Source organism: Macrotis lagotis, chromosome 3 (assembly GCF_037893015.1).
Source record: "Macrotis lagotis isolate mMagLag1 chromosome 3, bilby.v1.9.chrom.fasta, whole genome shotgun sequence".
NCBI classification, from domain to species: domain Eukaryota; kingdom Metazoa; phylum Chordata; class Mammalia; order Peramelemorphia; family Peramelidae; genus Macrotis; species Macrotis lagotis.
In genome coordinates this window covers 171,183,190-171,205,968 of record NC_133660.1, presented here as the reverse complement: position 1 = coordinate 171,205,968, position 22,779 = coordinate 171,183,190, and the positions used below count along the sequence as shown (strand labels likewise).

At 34.2% G+C, this 22,779-nt stretch overlaps 1 protein-coding gene and 1 pseudogene across 3 annotated transcripts in view; one reads left to right on the top strand and one right to left on the bottom strand.

Moving 5' to 3' along the window:
• Window positions 1–700: 700 nt before the first annotated feature.
• Window positions 701–22,779, bottom strand: part of KCTD8 (potassium channel tetramerization domain containing 8) — a 293,990-nt gene continuing 271,911 nt past the window's right edge. Inside the window, exons 6-7 of one of the 3 annotated variants that reach the window (XM_074229520.1) lie at window positions 21,002–21,006; window positions 701–1,953 (exon numbers count right to left, since the gene is read on the bottom strand). In XM_074229520.1, coding sequence (XP_074085621.1) covers window positions 1,569–1,953; window positions 21,002–21,006 — 390 coding nt within the window. In that variant the 3' untranslated portion in view covers window positions 701–1,568. Of the gene's footprint in view, window positions 2,030–21,001; window positions 21,007–22,779 lie in introns of all 3 variants that reach the window. The other 2 variants (XM_074229519.1, XM_074229518.1) reach the window with 2 other exon arrangements.
• LOC141517961 (eukaryotic translation initiation factor 1 pseudogene) lies at window positions 17,861–18,202 on the top strand (annotated as a pseudogene).

Below are 22,779 nucleotides of genomic sequence, written 5' to 3'. Positions count from 1 at the left end.
TCCACTGAGCCATCTAACTGAGTCATTTATAAGAGAGATATTCCCAAGTTTTCTACAGCCACTTCTGATATTTTTGTCAGATCAATTAAAAAATTTAGTGCTTTTTCCAATGAAGTTTATTTGTTGTAATTATGAACTATGATCTAGATAAATCAAAGATAGATGCTCTATGTATGGACTTGAATCTCCATATGATCTCTAATTTACCTCCAATATAAAGTGTCTACAGAATTCTAAGATTTGGAGCAAATTGGGTTTGACCCTAAGGCATTATATTTAGAGGATGCTCATCACTTTAGATTCCTTTAACAGAGTAAGTTCAGCACCTAGTTGGGAAAAATAATTAAATTATTTAAAATAATTAAAATAGTAATCTTTTAGATAGGCCATTACCACAACCCTGATTACCTTCTCCCAGGTGAGCTCTGTCTCATTTCAATGTAGCCCATTAAGGCTGATACCCCAGGGTTGTTGCCTCTAACCATAATCAACTGAACTTTACACTGAAAGTTGATATGAGGGTGCTTCTCATGTTGCTTGCATGCCTTGGTCCTGCAATATGAATTCTGGCCCAGACATGAGAAAATATAATTCTGTTTGTCCATATTAGTTTAGAGTTTGAGAAATGAACTAGAAATAATTTAGCAATTTACTGATTATAAAGATGAGGCCATGGACATAAAATCATTCTATCACATGTTCCTTTTTAATAAACACATTAAGATCTTTTTTTTTCCATTTGTCCAATTTTGTTGACTAACATAATAAACAGGAACTTTCAGAGTACCATCAGACCAATTTTCACAACCATTTGCATTTCACAGAAATTATCCTGACAAGCACTAATAGATGAATGTTGGTGCCATAATAAAACAGTATAAGGCATATTTACACCATCTTTACATAAAGAACACCATACAAACAGGAAAACCACAGATCTGGAACAAAATTAATTCAAACCCCATCACACCTTAAATATAGAAGCTTGGCCTGAAACAAATATTTATCCAAGCAATCCACTGGTCTTTCCTTTTTTGTGTGTGACTTAATTTTAACATTGTGCTCATGCAAAAGAGAGATTTGCTTTATTGCATTAACAATGAGACAGTTGGGGACTGGGTTCTATAACCATCTTCTAATATTTTATACTTCATGTTACTTTATCCATATTAAGTTATGTTTATTGGTGACATAACATGGGGTGATATGATGATTGGCATTTGATGTACTACAAAATGACAAGATGTCCAGTTGACTAGAGCTTGAAAAATCAAGATTCCAAGATTCTTGATCATGCACATTTTCACTTCACGCTTATACACTGCTTTAGATCAGACGCATCATTTTTCATTTTGTATTTGCGTTTGTTTCATTTCTGGGGTTTTTTTTCAATTTTTTAAAAAAAGCAAAACAAAATCAGGTACAGTTCACTATCTACTGTTTACGGGAAGAGGAGCAGCAAGGACCACACCAACTGCAGAATAGACCATAAGGAGGACATCAGTCAGATATTGGTAATTGAATCAACATTGGATATTACTTGAATTATTTTGTGAAGCAGACAATTACTATAATCCATACTTCTGCAACAGTTCCGACTGCCATTGGCGTTTGCGCTCTGGAAAATAATCTGGAATGTGGATTTTTTTAAAATCCTGAATGCATTTTTTCATCTCTTCTTCCACACTCAATTTCTCACACACTTTCTTTTTAGAAAGATTTGTTTCACGAGATTTGCTAATTAGCGTCTGAAAGAGTTCACTGTTCCTGCGTTTGTCTGGTGGCGGCATCCACTGCACAGGTGCCTTTTTGGAGGGGCGATCCAATGTCAAAGTATTTGGTTGATGGGCTGCTGCCTGCTGGGCATTAGTTGGGTTATCTTGAGGGGTGCTGGCTTCTGAGTGGCTATCACAACTAGAAGTGGAGAGCTCATTACAAGAAGTCCCACTTTCACTTCCTTTGTCTGTGATTTTATCCTGCTTCCTATCTTCATGTTCTTGTTTGGGTGACACTGTTTTTTGGGGTGGTCCTAAAAGAAGAGATGGGAGAGAAAACAAATAGTCGTAAGGTTAGACTGAATATAAGCCTTTTCTTTACTTGTCAGGTAGATCTTTGCTTCTGGGGAAATAAATCTACAAAATTAAAATCTCCTAGCAGTTAATGAAACATGCAGAATGTTGACAGTTTTTCTGTACCAGAAAGGCCTTTAGGCATGTTTAATGAGCTGTTTTGGTGATTATCTAGCACAGATCATTGAAGACAGAATTATTATCCTTTACCTAGACCTGGTTGTTTTTCATAAAGACTTAATTAAGTTGTCCTTGTTTTCCCTAACTACTGTTAGTAGATGCCTCTCCTGTATACGTTTTAATCCTGAGAAAACAAGCCTAGGGCTACTGTTGTTACTTTACAAAGTGGCATTATTTTTGGAGGCCCCAGGGTACAATAGTATTATTTATGGTTCTAGGGAAGAGAAGGGTTTAAATCTTATACCTAGTCACTTCATCTTGTTTCTTGCCTATTTCCTTGGAGAGAGTTATGAAAGTAGTGAAAAAGACAGTTCTTTTGGGGGATGAAATTGTACAATGAAGATGTATAGAATGAAATACAGCAGGTCTTTGAAATACAATACTTGCCTTTTAAACTAAATAACCTAGTAGACAAATTTTAAGAAAGATGCCAAGTTAATTATTTAAAACAGTTTATTTCCAGTAGGGCACATATCTTTCAACACTTGACTTTACTGTAGAATTTATACTATATTTCTCAAAAATCACATAACATTCAAATAAGTCCTTTGATGAACAAAAAACCAAATTAATAGTCAGAAGCTTCAATCCCCTTGCATTTCTGCTATTCTGATGTCATGTTTATTGAAATAAATATTGAGAAACTAAGTTAAATAATAATAACTAGCATTTATATACTATACATAACATGTTCATGTATATATACACATATAAATACATATATAGATACACACAAATGTATGTATATGTGTACATGTATGAATGTATACCCACACTGACCACATCTCCCTAGGATAAAATAGGAGTAGACCCAGTAAATCTTTGCCACCCTGCATTTCATTGTTTCTTGAAGAGTTGGCTAGCTATGTTTGTAAAAATTCATCAAAAATTCATCAACCAGATTGGTAATAGAATATATTTTTTAGACTTGAAGATTTAATATGAGGAAATATCAGAGTTATAATCTGGGTTGTTGGAAGGCATTTCAACAAAAATGCAATTGAACTACTGGTAAATAAAAAAAAAATTACTAGCCAAGTAATTCTGCTACTTATTTATTGTAGGACTTATTAGGATTCTTTTCTGAGATTTTCTGACATGTTTAACCTCATCTAAGCCCTTTATTCTAGTATTTCAGATAATAATTTACCTTACTTAAACTAGAAAGTTTAAGAACTGGAAAGGATCTTAAATTTCATCTAAATTAACACCTTCAATTAAAAATGAAGATATTGATGCCCAAGGCAATTATTGCTTATGGTGAACTTGATTCACTATGGATATTTCCTGGTTCATTTGATGGTGGTTAAGGTTAAGCATAGATTGGTTAGTCATACATATTCACTTGTAAATGGAGGATGGAGGAAATAGAGCAAGATGTAGAATACAGAGAGTCCCTTTGAATATTCCTCTAACTCCCAACCTAATTCCCTGGGATAAGAAAAATGAAATTCATCCTTGTTTTTATCATTTCTGTCATTCATATCCTTGTCCTGTTTACCTCTCTTCTACCCAACCCAGTCTCACAGATCAAATTAAACTAAGTCTCTATTCAGCACCTATTATATTTAAAGTGTTGGCTATACTTAGTTCAATGGGAATATAAGGGATTGATTTGAAGGAGATAATATATACATATGAAAAAATAAAAGATATATTTGCATGGAATTGTCAGAAATGGTGGGCTATGAGCTATATCTTGAAGTATGGTTAGATGTTTACTAAAAGGAAAGGATATATATCCCACTGTGAGAATGCAGGCTGAGGGTAAACTTTACCAGGGCTAGCTTCTATATCTGGATATTTTCCCTTCATCAACCTTGGAGGAAAACTCTGGAACCTGGTAGTGGGAGTCAGAGATAGGAGATGGCAGATCTCTCATCTTGTTTTTTTCCCAACACACTAACACTTTAACTTGTTAAACTTGGGGGGAAAAAAAAACCTTAGACATCATTTAATTCCATATTATGGAGTGGGAAAAACTGATCCAGATTTCCAGAGGGGAAAAATGATTTGCCCCAAGCCATGTAACAGAATGACAGCAAGAAGGTTCACTAGAACCCAGACCTTAACCCAGTGTCTCTTCAAAACCTCTTGGACTCATTGGCTCTTTACAGTTACAACTAGGTAATACAGTATATAGAGTATTAGACATGGGGTCAAGAAGACTTATCTTCCTGCAGTCAAATCTGATCTCAGACACTTTCTAATTGTGTGACTCAGGCAATCTGATCTCAAACACTTTCTAATTGTGTGACTCAGGCAAGTGACTTAGTCACAAGTCACTATTTATTTCATCTATAAAATGACCTGGATAAGGAATTGGCAAAACTACTCTAGTATTTTTGTCAATAAAACTCCAGTGGACTCACAAGGAGTCAGAAAAAACTAAACATGATGGAATGACAACTTCTTTCAGTCTTGAAAACAATCAAAAAGCTTTTGTTTATTGCTTTATCTCTATCAATATTTACCTATTATAAAGGAAAACAACTTAGAATTATAAAAAAATTGGCCTTGTAAATTCTCAAAATGTCTAGAGAGCCTCTAGTGATTCCTAGAGCTAATTTTAAGATTCACTGCTTTTATTATACAAAGATAAAGATACCTTTAATTTCAGAACAAGCTTTAAACATAAGGTAATTTTTAAATATATGACACCTCTTATTCCTTCTACATCATTCCATCTGCTAAGTCAGAACTTCCCTTGACAGGAAATAGGATCTTTTCTTCCCATTAGATATTAATGGTTTAAATAAATACTTTGGAGAAGCAATGCATTGATTGGAAAATAATTCATACTGGAGTATAAATAATTGATGCCAGATTTTTGGCCTGGTTAAAAGGGGAGGATGCTATTAGTGAGGATGTTATTAGTAAGGACTACTAAAAGTAAGGAGAGAGAATACTTTTGGAGAAGGATGAATAAATGGAAAACTGGAGGCAGCACAGAATTTTCACTTTTGTTAACCTTAAGTCACTGAACAAATGCAAATTTAGTATGTAAAAGGATCTTAAACCTAAAGCTAAAAAGACTTGGTTATCCAAACCAATGTGCTCATTTTATAGGTAAAGATTGAAGCCCACAGAGTATTTGTCTGCTCTAAAATCACAAAGCAATAGGTTGCACAATCAGTATTTTAGCTCAAATTCAATTTTCCATAACACTGGATGGATGTTAAGGACTATAAGGAAGAGAAACACATATAACTATAATACAAGGATATGTGCAATGCTACAGGACTACAATAAAGGGAGGCTCTATTTCTATCTGGAGTTAGAGGAAAGCTATCAGGGTGAACATTTGCTCAAAGTTTGTCATATCAACAATAAGGGATAGAGAGGAGGGAGCTAGGATCAAAGATTTGCATCTAGAAAGGAACTTGAACTTGTCTAGGCTCTCCTTTTTTTTAAAGGAAGAAACTGATGGGGTCAAGAAAGATAAGTGATTTTTCCAAGGTTAAAAAAAAGATTCTTAAGAAAAAAATTAACAGATCATATCCTTTCTAGACATTGACAGTTGTGAAAGTGTAGAAGATATTTTAAATTTGTTATCAATTTTAAGAGTGCCATGATATCGTGACAAAAAAAGCATTAAAATTGATTGTCTTGAGTTAATAAAGTTTAAACTCTCCAGCCCTGCACCATTTATGAAATTATCCTTGGAAAGGAAGGACTCATACAGATATGAAAACTCAATGTCAGATGGACATCCACAGTGAAGACAGGATGGCGGCATGAAGTTAGCATGCTCCTGGAGCTTTTCCTACACAGCATTAAATGAAGCATCTACATAGACATTTAAGCTACAGATCCCACAAACAAAAGAAAATAAGATCAAAACAAGTTTTCAGCTATAGACACTGTGGAGGTCTGTCAATTTGAGTAAAAGGGGGAATAAAGCCCAGCTAAGGTGGGAGAATGGGAAAGTTAGCAGGAGGCTTTTAGCCACAGTACAGCCAAGGTCCCAGCAACTAGATTGCAAGCTAGCAAGGAGGGTCTCAACCTCAGACAAAGGATGAATAGTGGAACAGTGAGATAACAGACCAGGGAACAAATCACTGCACGGGCAGTCTGGACATAAAGGAGGAAACTTGCATAGGAAAAGCCTGGGCTGCATTGGCAACATCTTGAGCAATGATAAACCAGGGTTCAAGACCCCAGTCCCAGCACATAAAGCTCAGAACTATATTCCCTAAGCCAAAGGAGAAAAACTCAACAATCAAAATAAGTAAAAAAACTAAAAGAGTGCTAACCATTTCATTCCCCAAATGAAAAATGGTCAAAGATATGAAAAGGCAATTTTCATATGAAGAAATTAAAGTTATATATAATCATAAGAAAAAATGCTCTAAATCATTACTGATTAGAGAAATGCAAATAAAAAGAATTATGAGTTATCACCTCTATCAGATTGGCTATGATTAAAAAAGAGAAAATGATCAGTATTGGAGAGGTTGTGGAAGGAACATTAATATACTTTTAGTGGTGTTGTGAACTAATCCAACCAATCTGGAGAGAATATGAAACTAAGCCAAAAGAGCAGTAAAACTGATCATACCCTTTGACTCAGCCATACTAATACTAGACCTAAATCCAAAAGAAATCATAAGAAATGAGAAAAGTTTCACATGTTCCCAAATATTCATTGCAGCCCTTTTAGTAGTGACAAAAAATTGGAAATTGAAGGGATGCTCACTTACGGTATATGAATGTTATGGAATAATATTGTTCTATAAGAAATCATGAATGGTCAGACTCTACAGAATGAATTATAGGAATGGAAGCTGAGTGAAGGGAGTAGAATCAAGAGAACAATATTAATTAACAACAACACTGTGAGTTGATCAACTTTAATGTATGCAGTTCCTTTCAGGAGTTCAGAGATCTGATTCAATCCTGGGAGACCTATTATAGACCAAGCCATTCACATCCACATAAAGGAAAAAAAAAATAAAAATAAAAACAAACAAGCCAAAAAAAATCCAAACTACAGACTCAATATGAACACGTTGTTAACTTCTTTAAAAATCTTCATAGGAAAGAAGTATTCTGTGGTTTTTCTTTCTTTTCCCTTAGTTCTAATTCCTCATACACAAAGTAACTAAGATGTAAACATGTTAAACACAAGTATAGATGCACAATGTTCACTAGAATGCTTACACTTAGGGGAATGGATTGGGAAGGGAGTATAGAAGAAAATTGTGTAACATAAATACGTATGTGGATGAAGGTTGAAAAACTTTCATGACATGTAATTGGAAAAGTAAAATATTAATAAGAAAAAAATCAGTGTCAATCTACAATCTATTGAAACATTTTATAACAAAAGGCCTATTTTTGTCTGAACTACGTTATCTAGAAACCAATGTGTTCATATTCTGTAAGAATTCTGTAAAAATATTAACATAATTATAATTAATTCTATAAGATTCTCTACATTTATTTTTGGTTCTGACTTCTAATTTTATAAATGTTTGGGCCTCCATATGAGAAAACGTCCTCTATTAAATTTCAGATAGCTTTCCATTTGAGTTTGATTATGAGAATTTTTCCTAGGGACCTTGAAAGCTTAAGTAATTTGCCATGGAACACACAGATATTTTGTCAGAAGGAAGATATGAACTGAGATTTTTCTAACTCAGAAAGTCAGTCCAGGATCCAATCCATCATTCATTCTCTTATCAGATTCTGTTAGAAATATTAATTTTAAATGTGATATTATTGTTCCTTTTATTGTTTTAATTACTTTAGTTAGAGTAAAGGTAATTAGTAATGAGAAAGTTAGAAATATATGACATTTATGACATAGAAAGTAAATTAATTAAGAGGAAATAATGACCCACCTCAGTTGTCTAATTTATTTGTGGATTTCTGTTAATTTCAGATTTGCAGGAATGATTAAAATCTGAAATTTTTACATCATTTCCTTCAGTGGTCCAAAGCTACTCTAACTGCCTTAAGTACAATATGAATAATAGTTGAAATAAAATAAATCTCTTCATATTCGTGAAAAAGAATGTCAAAACCTTCTCCCCCACACACACCCACATGCATACACTCTTCAAACAATAATAGAAGCAAATAATCAAAGCACTGACTTTTTCAAGAGCATTATCCTCTTTGAACCAGAACACCAATCAGGCCTGGTCAAAAAAGAAACATCCTATTAGCTTAGTCTCTCTCTCTCTCTCTCTCTCTCTATATATATATATATATATATATATATATATATATATATATCCACATACATACACAAGGTTTTGAAGATGATTCATAGAATGGTACAAATGACTTGTCACAATACTTCAAAAGAAATTATAGATGGATTATAATTTAAGACATAAACACTAACTAGTAAATAATGATTATCTGGATATTTTAGTCAACAGTCATTATTTAAATATTTGGAAGTATTTTAACTATTGCATTTTTCACTTTTTATCTTCGATATTCAGTTGGGTAGACCAGGATTCCCAAGCAGCAGTTTTAGATATCCTAATAGATTTTGGAAACTTTACCTGTTTGGTAGGTAAATTAGTGGATGATGGCACTCTTCCCCATCTTTTGATTGGGATTTGATTGGGAATCCAATCAGAAGAAAAAGCTGGTAGGGACCTTTCCCACCCTCCTATTTTGGATGAGCATCTTTGAGGGAATTAAAAAAACAACTCTTCACAAAAATCAGGACACCCTTGCTATGGACATGGTTTTAAAAAACCCTATATTCTTTCCATTAAACCAGTCTGATATACTCAGTGTATGACTATATCCTCAACTTTCATGTAAACCTCCTGTAGTTAGAACTCTGGAGCTTGAAAATGCAATTCAAAACATCAACTATATTGAAAACTGCTTTTCCACATTCATTAAGCATCTGCTAGATGCTAGATAACTTCCTGTTGGGGGCACTAGATATCTGAAAACAAAACTGTTCAGCAGCTTACGATTTAACTGCATGAGATATATACAGCAGCTGGAGAGGCATATAACTTTTTGGACTGAGTATAACCAATGACTAAGCCAAGGCTTCATCACAGTATATGGATTTAACTGGAATAATCCATAACCATTCAATTTCAGAGAAAAGAGAATAACAGAAAAAAAGAAATAACATTTTCTTCCATTTTGAGCTACAAAAATTTGCATATTAAAATCAATAATGAAGGCATTACACCAGAGAAAATAAAGGAAATGGAGAGTATCTTAAAAATGGTCATGGGATTTTAAAAGCTGGGAAAGATGATTCTAGATTTATTCCATTAGGTTTTATTATACTCCAATAAAAAAGACAAAAAGGCCTCCACTCTACCTTCCCCTTTCCCCTGGATCATTTAGGCCAGAAAGAGGAGAACCCTACCTTATCATTATGCATAATGCCTTCAAAAGAAACATGCTACCCTTCTAACTGGTGTAACCCTGCACAGACCTGTTCATTTGGATGCTTGTTTATTTTGGACTATAATACAGGGTCATTTCCAAATAAAGCTTCTTTGTGCAACTGCACACTTGACAAAACCTTTTATTTTAATCCCCTTACCTGCCTAGTGATGATAAAAAGACTCTATATGGATAATGTGGCTGCAATAGACACAATTCCCAGAGGGGACATTACCCTTTAATAGTGCTAAACTCAATGGCCTGTGAATGGTTATGTAGTACTTGCACTGAATTAACCAATCTATCTTAAAGATTAGAACCACATGCCTCTAACTAATAAGTGGTTTATCTCAAAAAAGAGAAAAAATATCAGGTAGAATTTGAGTGTTTCGAGTGCGGTATGGACCCCAGTAATATGGGTGTTTAGTTCTTCTTTACAAGCCCAATTAGTAAAACTCCAACATTTAAATGGCGGTTCTAAGGTAGTATGATCCAGTGGGAAAAACACTGATCCAAAGACCTGGGTTTGAATCCTAGCTATGTTCCCTTGCTCCCCAAGTAATCTTGAGTTAGTAATAACCTCCTTCTCCTTGTCTCTATGCTGTAAAATAAAGGAGCTGAATTGGAAGACTTCTAATATCCTGTGTACATTTCTATCTATGATATATGCATGAGATTTTCTTTCATTTTGGAGAAAGTACAGTGCAATTTAATTTGGAACCTATGAAAGAGAATATTATAACAAGTACTTTAATATTTGGAACAAAAATCTAATCAATGGAGATCTACCTGAGCAGGTGGGAGCTTCTACAAAACTTCTCATACTAAGCAATTCTTTTCAGGTCCTCATGTGAGAAAATGTTAAGAACATTCATCTTGCTTTTTTTCCCCCAGTCTTCACTAGCAAGATTCTTGAAGTGAATTTTTTATTTTTTTTTAAAATATATTTTGAGAAGGTAAAAACCATTCTCATAAACACAATTTTCTTTTTTATTCATTGATTCCTGAAAATACATTGTCCTTTTTTATTGTGTTCTCAGCATAGTACACAACTATTCTCCCAGTTTGTTAGAAGCTGTTCATTATCAAATGCTATCTCCTCTGTGAGATCATTACTGATCATCAGGAAGTTACTCTCTTCCTCCTCTGAAATCCCAGAGTACAAAGTGTCCATACAACTCATTTTCCATTTGGCATTAACTGCTTTATTGTTAGTTCTCTTTTCTTAGATTATCTGTTCAGAGACTCCACAGCTCATGGTCAAAAATTATTCTCATCATTTTATACTTTAGCCAGTTTAACTCAGAAAATATGTGCCAGGACAGAGAGAATTGTGTGCTCTTTGATTCTTTCTTCTTCTTTCCCTCTTATAACAAGTCCCAACTCCTGTTACACTTTCTCTACAATATTTTTCACATTTGATATCTGCTCTTTATTCTCACAATTGTTACTTTATTATCATTTATGTGGACTATTAGGGAAGCTTCCAATTAGAACTTTCTGTCTCTGTGATTGTTTTTCCCCTAAACAATCCTTCATAGAGCATCCTGTCTAATTAAGAAATATTGTGTAAAGATCTGATCATTTCATCTCTCTGTTCAAAAACCTTTCAATAGTTCTCATTTTTCTTTTGATTAAAATTAAGACAACTTGGTCTGGCATCCATTGCTTCTGTAATTTGATATCATTCTAAATTTCTACATTTATGTCATACCAGGCATACCCCACTAGAGTTGGACTACTTGTTGAATGTTTTATGAAAGGAATTTCTGTTCAGATTGGAAAGCTTTTTCTATAAAACCCTTTCCCAATAGAGATTCATTAATCCAATGGTCATCCTTCTCTTCATAGACTCAACTCCAGGTGAGCAAAAATGCTTGCAATTCACAATCCACGCTTTCTTCCTTCACTGTTGTTTTCTTTGTTATATCATCAAGATTTCATTTCTACCCATTTAATTTTTGCTGCTTTTTCCAGAAAAACTTCCCTCCCCCTTTTCTCATACACTTCTGATAACACTGAATTTCACATAGGAGTATGCTTAAGCCTCTCATATGCATTCATCAAGTGTTATTTTAAGAATTTGTTTTTTGTTTTTGTTTTTATATGAAAAGTTAATGGTAGATGAAGGGACAGTCTGGAGGCTAGGATGCCTTTGATTCATATGGGCTTTGTGATTAGGGACAAAACTTAATCACTTGACTCTGGTCAACTCTGCAGTTCTATAAACAGAAGAATTTCTGGTGTGTATCAGTGAAGGGAATTTGCACCGTGGAATTACTGAAATTGCAGGTTCAGATTTTGTTCCTTTCTCCAAAAATAATTTTATCTATGGCACCGTGAAGGGGAGGGTCTCTATCTCAGGCAACATTTCCATAATTCTGAATACTAAGGAAATTGATTTACTGAGTAGAGATTATTTAGAGATGGTGAGGTTTTATCTCCTCAACTAAACTTTAACTTTCTGAAGGACAGAAAGGATATTATACCTTTTACTGTTCATCTCCTACCCTTCAATACCCAACCCAATAAATTGAAGATCATAGTTGTTACTATATTGTTTGCTTAAATATAAATGAAATTTAAAACATCAGAGAGACCTAGGGAAAGTATCTTTGATTGGGGAATTACTATTCCAGATAAAAAGGATGGAATAATCCACAGATTATAGAGAAATTTCAAAACAAGGGGAAAATAAGAGGACTTTGGGTAAAGCATCATTTAGGAAAAGAGAATGTTTCAAAAGTTGAAAGAAAAAAGTAACACAACTGCCAAAAGCATATCTAGGGGCAGCTAGGTGGCACAATGGAACTGACCCTGGAGTCAGGAGTACCTGAGTTTAAATGTGGCCTCAGATACTTAGTAATTGCCTAGCTCTGTGACCTTGGGCAAGCCACTTAACCCTACTGCCTTAAATATATAAAAAAAAATTATTACCTAGCTGTGTGGCCCTGGGCAAGCCACTTAACCCCATTGCTTTGCAAAAATCTAAAAACAAAACAAAAAACAAACAAGCAAAAAAGCATATCTAACCACTTTGAGAATTAGTACAGTATCAAAGAGAAGATCTTTCTTTTTCCTGTAACTAGAAGGATGAAGCCAGTTAGAGCTAATGCCCATGTTCCAAACAGGTGAATTTATCTTCAGCAGAGCAGGTATCAGAAAGTAAGTGACAAGGAAAAGGGAAAGAATGAGTAGAAAGGACATAGACATTTATCTCATTCCTGAGACTGTCTCTGAAAATCATTTCTATTGAATGAGTTCCACTTGTCCCTCATTTTAGGCTTTATTCATAAAAATAGATGATTTACTGAGCATCTTAAGACAAGTCCAGTGCTTTACTGTAAAGTCTATTTCATCCTCATAATAACTCAGTGGGTAAGGTGCCTAATAACAAATAGGGAAACTGAGACTAAGAGAAGTGGCTTGTCCATAGACCTATACCTAGTAAATATCTGAGGCTAGGTAAAAGAGTTGGAAAGGCCTGGGTTCAAACAATTTAATCATTTCATGTCTCCAAGCAGCTCTCTTCTTATGTTTTTAAAATTCTATGTCCAAACATTCTCCCTAGGTCTTCCTGACACTAATTGCAGTATCCTATCGACCACATCATATTCCTCTCTTTAGAGAAAGAAAAGGACATCTTTTGCCTACATATGAGAAGAGGAAAACCTATTTTTTAATTTTATTCTGTTTCCCCTTATATATTATGATACTTGATGAATCTAACTAAACATTTCTGAAATAAATTATCAAGTACCTATTTGTATTCTCAGAAACTACTAGAATACAAAAAAATGTATTTGACACTGAGTAAAGAAAATAATTCAAATTGTTTCTGAGTATTGCAGATGGGACTTACTTTGACACAGTCATACCTGCAAGATATTTTTTATTTTATGTAATTTAACTTTCAGTCTTATGGCTCCTAGTGCTGCACCTCAAATTTCTCTCTCCATTTTGTCATTCCTTTGGTTTGAAATTTGTCATTTATGTACATTATCAATTTGGTTTTTTTCATCCCTTATTAAAGGATTCACTATTTCAAGATGTCCTTTTTATTCTGAGGCATATTTACAATGAGAACCTGGTGATTTATCCAGTTTTCAATTCTTTGTGTACAAATTTAGGATTCTTTTATTTCCCATCTATAAAATGTTGATACTATTACCTAGGTAGTTCTTGGTGAGGATTAATGAAATGTTGTATGAACATAAAGAATATCTCTAGGGGAAGAGCACTTTATAAATAGGGAGGTGGAGGGGCCATTACAATATGCTATGTCAAACAAATTTATACTAACATAAAAAACATGCAGTAAATTATCCGGGTCTATTATAAAATACCAAACAATTGTCTAAAGCCAGAATTAAAACCTGATGACAACAAAGACAACAGGGAGGGGGAGTGGGGGGTGGTGGTAGTAAAGACACAGTTTCACAGAACACAGCAACAGTGAAGAATAGAAGACATTTCCCATATTCAGTAATCTTTACTGCCTGGCTTCCCAGTGTTCCCAGCTGTGTCCAACAGTTGTCAGAGTCAAGAGACTATTAACTGAAATGAAAATTAATGTAGATGAGATTGAACTGACATTTTACTGATGAACTTTAAGAAATTGCAGTATCAAACACTTTAAAGCCTATAATAGACCCTAGTGATCCTCCCAGTCACCCTCTAATTTTTCAAGTGAAGTTCAGAGCAGGGAAATGACTTGGCTAATACTCCACAGGATGATTCTTTCCTAAAGTCTGTTTTTATAAATTTATTTGTATATCCCTCAGGTAAGTAGTGGTGCCAATATAATAAAAAAATATAAGCAAACTCGTAATTAATTTTAGTCAAGAAGGTTCATTCTATCAGAAACCTATATACTTATAATTGATTAGTTTTGAAAATAGAAGGATAATCAGACTCTAAGAGAATCAGAGAATCTTAAATTTAGAAGGAGCCTGGAGAATAACTACTCTACCCTTCTGCTAGGTTCTGAATTCCCTCCAGAAATTTGCTGGTATCTATTATCTAGTCTCTGTTTTCACATTTTCATTCATGAGTAACTCATTATTATGTGGTATGGAGCACAGACAACAGTCAGAATTTCTATATTCAAAACTTGACTCTAAAATTTAATACTGTGACAATATACATGTAACTTAATCAGTTTCCTCATTTATTAGGTGGGGATAATACTTTAATAATACTATAATGCATATATTACATATTATTATTTCATAGTCTATTATCATAAAATATTTTAGTATTTTTAGGATCTCTACCATTGAATATTTTCTTCTCTCCATTTGTCCTAATTCTACTCATAGAGATCAATAGAATAAATGCTATCTTATCCCATATGGAGGCTCTGTAAACATAAGAAGACTACAAATCTTAATCATCTCTGTTTCAAGTTAAATATTCCTGGTTCTTTCACTTATTGCTCATAGTACATGCTGCCTAGAAACTTCACCATTCCAAGTCAACTTTCTGTGTACAAAAACTAATGTGTCAATATCTCTCTTAAAATGTGGTTCTCCAAACGAATTAATTTTATAATGATTCTTTTGTAAAATTGTCTAAATTCTATCCATACCATCTACATATACACAGGAGAGATAATCCAGTGATACAAACATTGCATCTGAGCAAATCTTTTATACTTACATAGACCCATATCCATTCATAATATATTAATAAAGAGTTTTCGATTGGATGAGGTAAGTTTGTATCTGAAAGTAGTAGAGGAGCCATTATAGTACTTAGTATTTCATGAATGATCTTAAGCTCTGTATACTATTCCCATTTTAATGATCAGAAAGAAGGAATGAAGGAAACAAAAAAAATGTATTAAATACAGAGTAGAAAAAAACTCTGCAAATGTTTTTGGTTTTTTGAGTTTTTTCTAAATCAAGATGTTCTCAAGCCCCAAATTTTTATCAACGACTACAAAAATAATTTGATAAAGACTTCTTTCTAGAAGTAAAAATATTGAGTGTGGTAAATAATGGTTTTATTCAAGACTTAAAGTTGAAGTTCATCAATAATTAGTATTAATCAAGGAATACTGAGAATATTCCAAACTTTATGTCAGTTTTGTCTATGTTTCTTATTTAAAAATCTGCTGGTTTTATTTTTTTTACTTTTACTGATCAAATGAACTATAATTAGGCAGAAAAATCATGTAGTTTTCTTTGACTTTATCAGTCTATTTGATCCAAAGGGCATAATTATTGAAGTCCAAATCTGCAAAAAGAAATGGAGAATAAGATAAATACCATAGAACTAGAGAATGATGAATGTTATAGTTTACAAAAGAGAAAAAGAGGGTAGAGCCTGCTCTCCACAGATTGGTGTTTAACATTAATCCCTGTCAAAATTCTGAAATTATTTATTAAAGTGGTTTCTGCTAAGTATTTTATAGAAGATGGCAAAAAAAAATTGGTCAAATATAGATTCTGTCAGGATAAATTACAAGGAAAATGGTAGATTTAATCAGAGAAAATTTGCATGTGCATACATGTTTCAATAATTTCCTTTTTTCTTTTTAGGTTTTTGCAAGGCAAATGGGGTTAAGTGGCTTGCCCAAGGTCACACAGCTAGGTAATTATAAGTATCTGAGGCCAGGTTTGAACTCAGGTATTGCTGACTCCAGGGCCCGTGTTCTATCCACTGGGTCACCTAGCCATCCCATGTTTGAATAATTTCTAAAAACATTTCTATTTCCATACATTATCAGCTAACTCATGTCTCCTTTTGCTATACAAAGACAATCACTCCTTTCCTATGTGTATATGAGAGAGAGAGAGAGAGAGAGTGTAGTAAAGAGGGGTTTTCATACTAAAATAAATGCATAAAAAGGGTATAGTGCCCTTCATTGTTTGACTTCTCTTCTGGTTTGAATATATTTCTAGTTATCTGGGGCAATGGACTGAGATTCAGTACCAGATATAAAGAGCTAAAAAAAAAAAAAAGCTAGGACTTCTTGCCAAGATGGCAGAGAGAAGACAGGCACTGTGTTAACTGCTCCTCTTTCCTCTTAAAAACAAAATGAAAGAAACCTCTTAACAGAAATTCAATCAACAAAACCCAGAAAGAGAAGCTAGGAGAAGAACACTTAACCAAGAAGGTCTGTCTCAGGGAACTGTGGCTGAACCTGGAAATGAGAGCAGAGGGTCAACACAGAGACAGCAGCTGGGTGAAGCCAGAGGGTCAGCCTCAGCCTAAGAGACTTTGGTGAGTGATGGGTGCTAGATCCAACTTTAGCTGTGGAGTCTTTGGCCAGGGAAAAGAAGCTACAGGAGGCTGAGTTCCAGCACAGAGTTTCAGAGCATGCCTGGATGCCTGGAGAACAAACAGCTGGGCCAGGGACCTGAGCTCCATGGTGTCAGCAGAGACCTTTGCCCAGAACAAACAATAAACAACCCCCCTAACCCCTCAGGCTAAGGGTGGGCAACAGAGTTCATTCAACAGAAAGAAATTAATTCCCTCCCCCAGGGCTCAGCACATTATTCAAGGTCAACTCAGACACTGCTGCTGAGTGACCCAAACACTCCAGAGAAAGCAACCAGTGTTCCTTACTGATCATCCCTTGGAATTACTAAGCCAAGTGAACAAAGCTTCTAGGATCTTCAAAAGCAAACCTTTGAGAACCAGCCCCATCCCCAGTACAAGATCCTAGAAATATGAAGCAAAATAGGGTGTCCATGGAGAAATACTTAGAAGAAATAGATTCTAACCCAGAAAGATCTAGCATTTCTGAGGAGAATATGAACTGGTCTCCAGCCCAGAAAGACTTCTTTGAAGAAAACAGAAAGGAGTTTAAAAATCAATTGGGAAAATTGGGAAAAGAAAATCAAGAAAAAAATTAACACCTTGCAGCAAGACAGCAAATCCCTGGAAAATACAATTGGACAAATGCAAAATGAGAATAACTCTCTCAGATCTTCAATTGGGCAAATAGAAAAAGAAAATGACTCTCTCAAAACTACACTTGGGAAAATGGAAAACTGCATCAAAATTAGAATTGACCAACTGGAAATAGAGTTGTAAAAAGTAAATGAGGAAAATTCTTCTCTTGAGAAAAATGAATGTGCCCCAGTCACTGAGCCACCTCCGAGGACTCAGCAGCTTCCCCTTCAAGCCCCCTTGCTTCCTGACCCTCTGTCCCCCCACCTTCCTTCTCCTGCCACCTCCTTCCACAGGCCATTTCCATTGAGGGAAAGGAGTCATATGATATGTCCGCTATCCAGAACCTCCACTCTTTTGACCCCTTTGCTGATGCAAGTAAGGGTGATGACCTGCTTCCTGCTTGGACTGAAGATTATATCCATATAAGAATTCAACAGAGAAACGGCAGGAAGATCCTCACTACTGTCCGGGGGATCTCTGATGATTATAATAAAAAGAAACTAGTGAAGGCATTCAAGAAGAAATTTGCCTGCAATGGTACTGTAATTGAGCATCCAGAATATGGAGACGTAATTCAGCTACAGGGTGACCAGTGCAAGAACATATATCAGTTCTTCAGTAATATTGGACTGGCTAAGGATGACCAGCTGAAAGTTCATGGGTTTTGAAAGTGTTTGTGGCTCACTGAAGCTTAAGTGAGGATTTCCTTGCAGTGAATACAAAAATACCCTTCTGTCCCTTGTCACAAGTTTAAAAACCTCACAACTTGTATAATGTAACCATTTGGGATCCGCTGTTTAACTTGGACTAGTGTAACTCAATCATGTAATAAACTAAAAAGAGCCAAAAAAAACATGAATGGAATCAGTGGAAACTAATGACTTCATGAGACAACAAAATTCTACTAAACAAAACCAAAAGATCAAAAAAAAGAAAAAGAAAAGGTAAAATAACTCATCAGAGAAACCACTGAACTTGAGAACAGATCAAGAAGGGACAACCTGAGAATTATAGACCTTCCTGAAAACATTGAAGAGAAAAAAAAAAGGCTGGACTTAATATTAGAATTTAGTGATAGAAAATTGCCTTGATATCATGGAACTAGAGGACAAAGTTGTTATTGAAAGAATACATCGATCCCTTCCTGAAAGAGATCCTAAAAAGAAAACACCAATGAATGTTGTGGCCAAATTCCAGAACTATCAGATAAAAGAAAAAAATACAGCAAGCAGTCAGAAAGAAAAAATTTAAATACCAAGAAGCCACAGTAAGGACTCAGGACCAGGCCACAGCAACATTAAGGGATTGGAGGGCCTGGAATGAGATATTCTGAAGAGCAATGGATCTTGGAATGCAGTCAAGAATCTGCTATCTGGCAAAGCTGTGCCTTCTCTTCCAGGGAAAAATATGGACATTTAATGAAATGGGAGACTTCCAATATTTCCTGTTGAAAAGACCAGAGCTAAATAAAAAAAATGGACATCAAACAGGTGGCTCAAGAGACATGAAAAGGTAAAAAAATAGGTAAAAAAAAGGTAAAGTAAAAAACACTGCTATCCAATAAGATGAAACTGACTATATAACCTCTTGGGAGAAAGAGTCTCATAACTCTTGAGAATTATAATTCTATTAGAGAGAATATACTTAGCCAAAAGTGATGAACACTCATAAATTTTCTGTGACTCAAAATGATTTAAAAATAATACCTCCTTAAAAGTGGGGACAGTAAGGAGATGTGAGGATGGAGGAGACCAACTGGGGTAAATCTTATTACATCAAGAGGTACAGAATACCTGTTGTAATGGAGGGGAAGAAGGGAGGAGGTGAGAATAACCTGAATCATCATCTCATTGGACTTGGCTTACAATTAACTTAGATACACTGAGTTGAGTTGAGAAACTTATCTTAACTTTCAGGCATTAAAGGGGGAAAGGGGGATGGGGGAAGGGAAGGGGGAGAAAAAGGGGGACTAACAGAAGGAAGGTAAGAAGAGAAAAGGGAAAGGGGAAAGAAAGGCGTGGGTTTGATATAGGAGGGCAAACACACTAAAGGTGGTGGTATTCAGAAAAAAAACTGGGGAATATGGATAAAGGGGGAAAAAGGGGGAAAAATACAAACAGAAGGAAGATAGCATGCAGGGCAATAAAGAGTCAGTAATTGTAACTTTGAATGTGAATGGGATGAACTCTCCCTTAAAATGTAAACAAATAGCAGAGTAGTTTAAAAACCAGATTCCTACAATATGCTGCTTACAAGAAACTCAGCTGAAGCAGAGAGGTACATATAGAGTAAAAGTAAAAGGTTGGAGCAAAATATATTTTGCTTCAGCTGAAGTGAAAAAAAAAACAGGGGTATCAATGCTTATCTCAGACAAAGTAGATAGTGTTAAAAGAGATAAGGAAGGAAAATGTATCCTCCTAAAAGGTACCATAGACTATAAAGTAATTTCAATACTAAATATGTATGTACCAAATGGTATAGCACCCAAATTCTCAGAGGAGAAATTGAAAGAGGTACAGGAAGACATAGACAACAAAACTCTACTAGTGGGAGACCTCAACCTCCTGCTCTCAGATTTAGATAAATCTAATCATAAAATAAACAAGAAGGAAGATAAGGAGGTAAGAGATTGCTAGAAAACCTAGATATGGTAGACCTATTGAGGAAGCTGAATGGGGATAGAAAGGAATATACTTTTTTTCTGCAGTACAGAGCACTTACACAAAAATGGACCATGTACTTGTACTTGAGCATCAAAACCTAATGATCACCTGCAGAAAGGTGGAAATAGTGAATACATCTTTTTCAGATCATAATGCAATAAAAATCATATGCAATATTGGGCCAGGGAGATATAGACCCAGAACTAAATGGAAACTAAATAACCTCATTTTAAAGAATGAGTGGATCAAGCAAGAAATTATAGAAGCAATTATTTCATCCCAGATAATGACAGTAATGAAACAACATACCAAAACCTATGGGATAGATACATTCAAGGAGGCTGTCAGGGGATATATTATATCTTTAAATGTTTACATGAATAAATTAGAGAAAGAAGAAATCAATGAAATAAATATGCAGCTAAAAAAATTAGAGAAAGAACAAATTAAAAACCCCCAATTAAATACCAAATTAGAAATTCTAAAATTAAAGGAGAAATTAATAAAATTGAAAGTGAGAAAACTATTGAGCTAATAAATAAAACCAAGAGCTGGTTTTATGAAAAATAATAAAATTGATAAACCTCTGGTCAATTTGATTAAAAAAAAGAAAGCCAAATTGCTAGTCTCATAAATGAACAAGGTGAACTCACTATCAATGAGGAGGAAATTAGAATAATAATTAGGAATTATTTTGACCAACTCTATGCCAATAAATTTGACAATATAAGTGAAATGTATAAATATTTACAAAAATATAAGTTGCCCAGATTAAATGAAGAGGAAATTTAAAACCTAAATAACCCTTTCTCTGAAAAAGAAATTCAACAAGCCATTATTGAACTCCCTTAGAAAAATATCTCCCAGACCAGATGGATTCACAAATGAATTCTATCAAACATTTAAGAAATATTTGGTTCAATTCTATATAAACTCTTTGGAAAAATAGGTGAAGGCAGAACTCTGCCTAACTCTATGACACCAATATTGTGCTGATACCTAAACCAGGAAGAGTTAAAACAGAGGAAGTAAATTATAGACCTAGCACCCTGATGAATATAGATGCAATATAGATCTTAAATAAAATCTTAACAAAATGATGACAAGTTATCACTAGGATAATACACTATGATCAAGTAGAATTTATCCCAGGAATTCAGGGTTGGTTCAATATTAGGAAAACTTAGTATTATTAATTTTATCATTAACAAAATTTTTTTATCTATCAGAAATCATATGATCATATCAATAGATGCTGAAAAATCATTTGACAAAATACAAGCTCTGTTCCTACTGAAAACACTAGAGAGTGTAGGAATAAGTGAATTGTTCCTCAGAATAATAAGCAGCATCTATCTGAAATCATCAACAAGCATTATATGATACAGGGATAGGCAAGAGGCATTCCCAATAAGATCAGGGATGAAACAAGGATGCCCATTATCACCACTACATATTAGGAATGTTAGCTTCAGCTATAAGAGAAGAAAAAGAAATGGAAGATATTAGAATTGGGAAGGAAGAGACAAAACTCTCTCTCTTTGTAGATGACATGATAGCATACCTAGAAAATACCAAAAAATCATCTAAAAACTACTAGAAATGATTAGAAAAGTAGCAGGATATAAAATAAACTCTCATAAATCCTCAACATTTCTATATATTACTAGCAAGATGCAGCAGAAAGAACTAGAAAGAGGAATACCATTCAAAGTAACCTCAGAAAATATAAAATACCTGTGTGTCAACCTGCCAAGGCAGACTCAAAAAACTTTTTGAAAAGAATTACAAAACACTTCTCACACAAGTAAAATCAGATTTAAATAATTGGGCAAACATGAACTGCTCATGGATATATCAAGTTAATATAATAAAAATGAAAATTCTATCAAAACTAAATGACTTGTTTAGTGCCCTGCTAATCAAAATTCAAAAAAAATTACTTTAGTGAGTTAGAAAAAATTGCACATAAATATATATGGAGAAATAAAGTCAAGAATTTCCAGGGATTCAATGAAAAAAATGCAAAAGAAGGTGGCTTAATATTATAAAGCATCAGTCATCAAAACTCTCTGGTATTGGATAAGAAATAGAGTAGTGTATCAGTGGAAAAGAATAGGTGCAATAACAGGAAATGATTATAGTAATCTGCTGTTGTATAAACCCAAAGACTCCAACTATTGGGTAAAAACTCTCTCTTCAATAAAAACTGTTGGGAAAATTGGAAGTTAGTATGGAAGAAACATAGATTAGACCAAACTCACACCCTATACCAGGATAAGAACAAAATGGATAACAGGATCTAGACTTAAAAAAAAATATTATAAGCAAACTAGAAGATCAAGGACTAGTTTACCTGTCAGATCTATGGAAAGGGAAGCAGTTTATGACCAAGGAAGAGATGGAGAACATCATTAAAAACAAAATAGATAATTTTGATTACATTAAATTAAAAAGCTTTTGAACAGACAAAACCACTATAACCAAGATCAAAAAAAAGTAGTAATCTGGGAAACAACTTTTGCAACTAGTATTTTTTAATTTTTTTCTTTAATATTTATTCTCATTTTGTACAAATAATG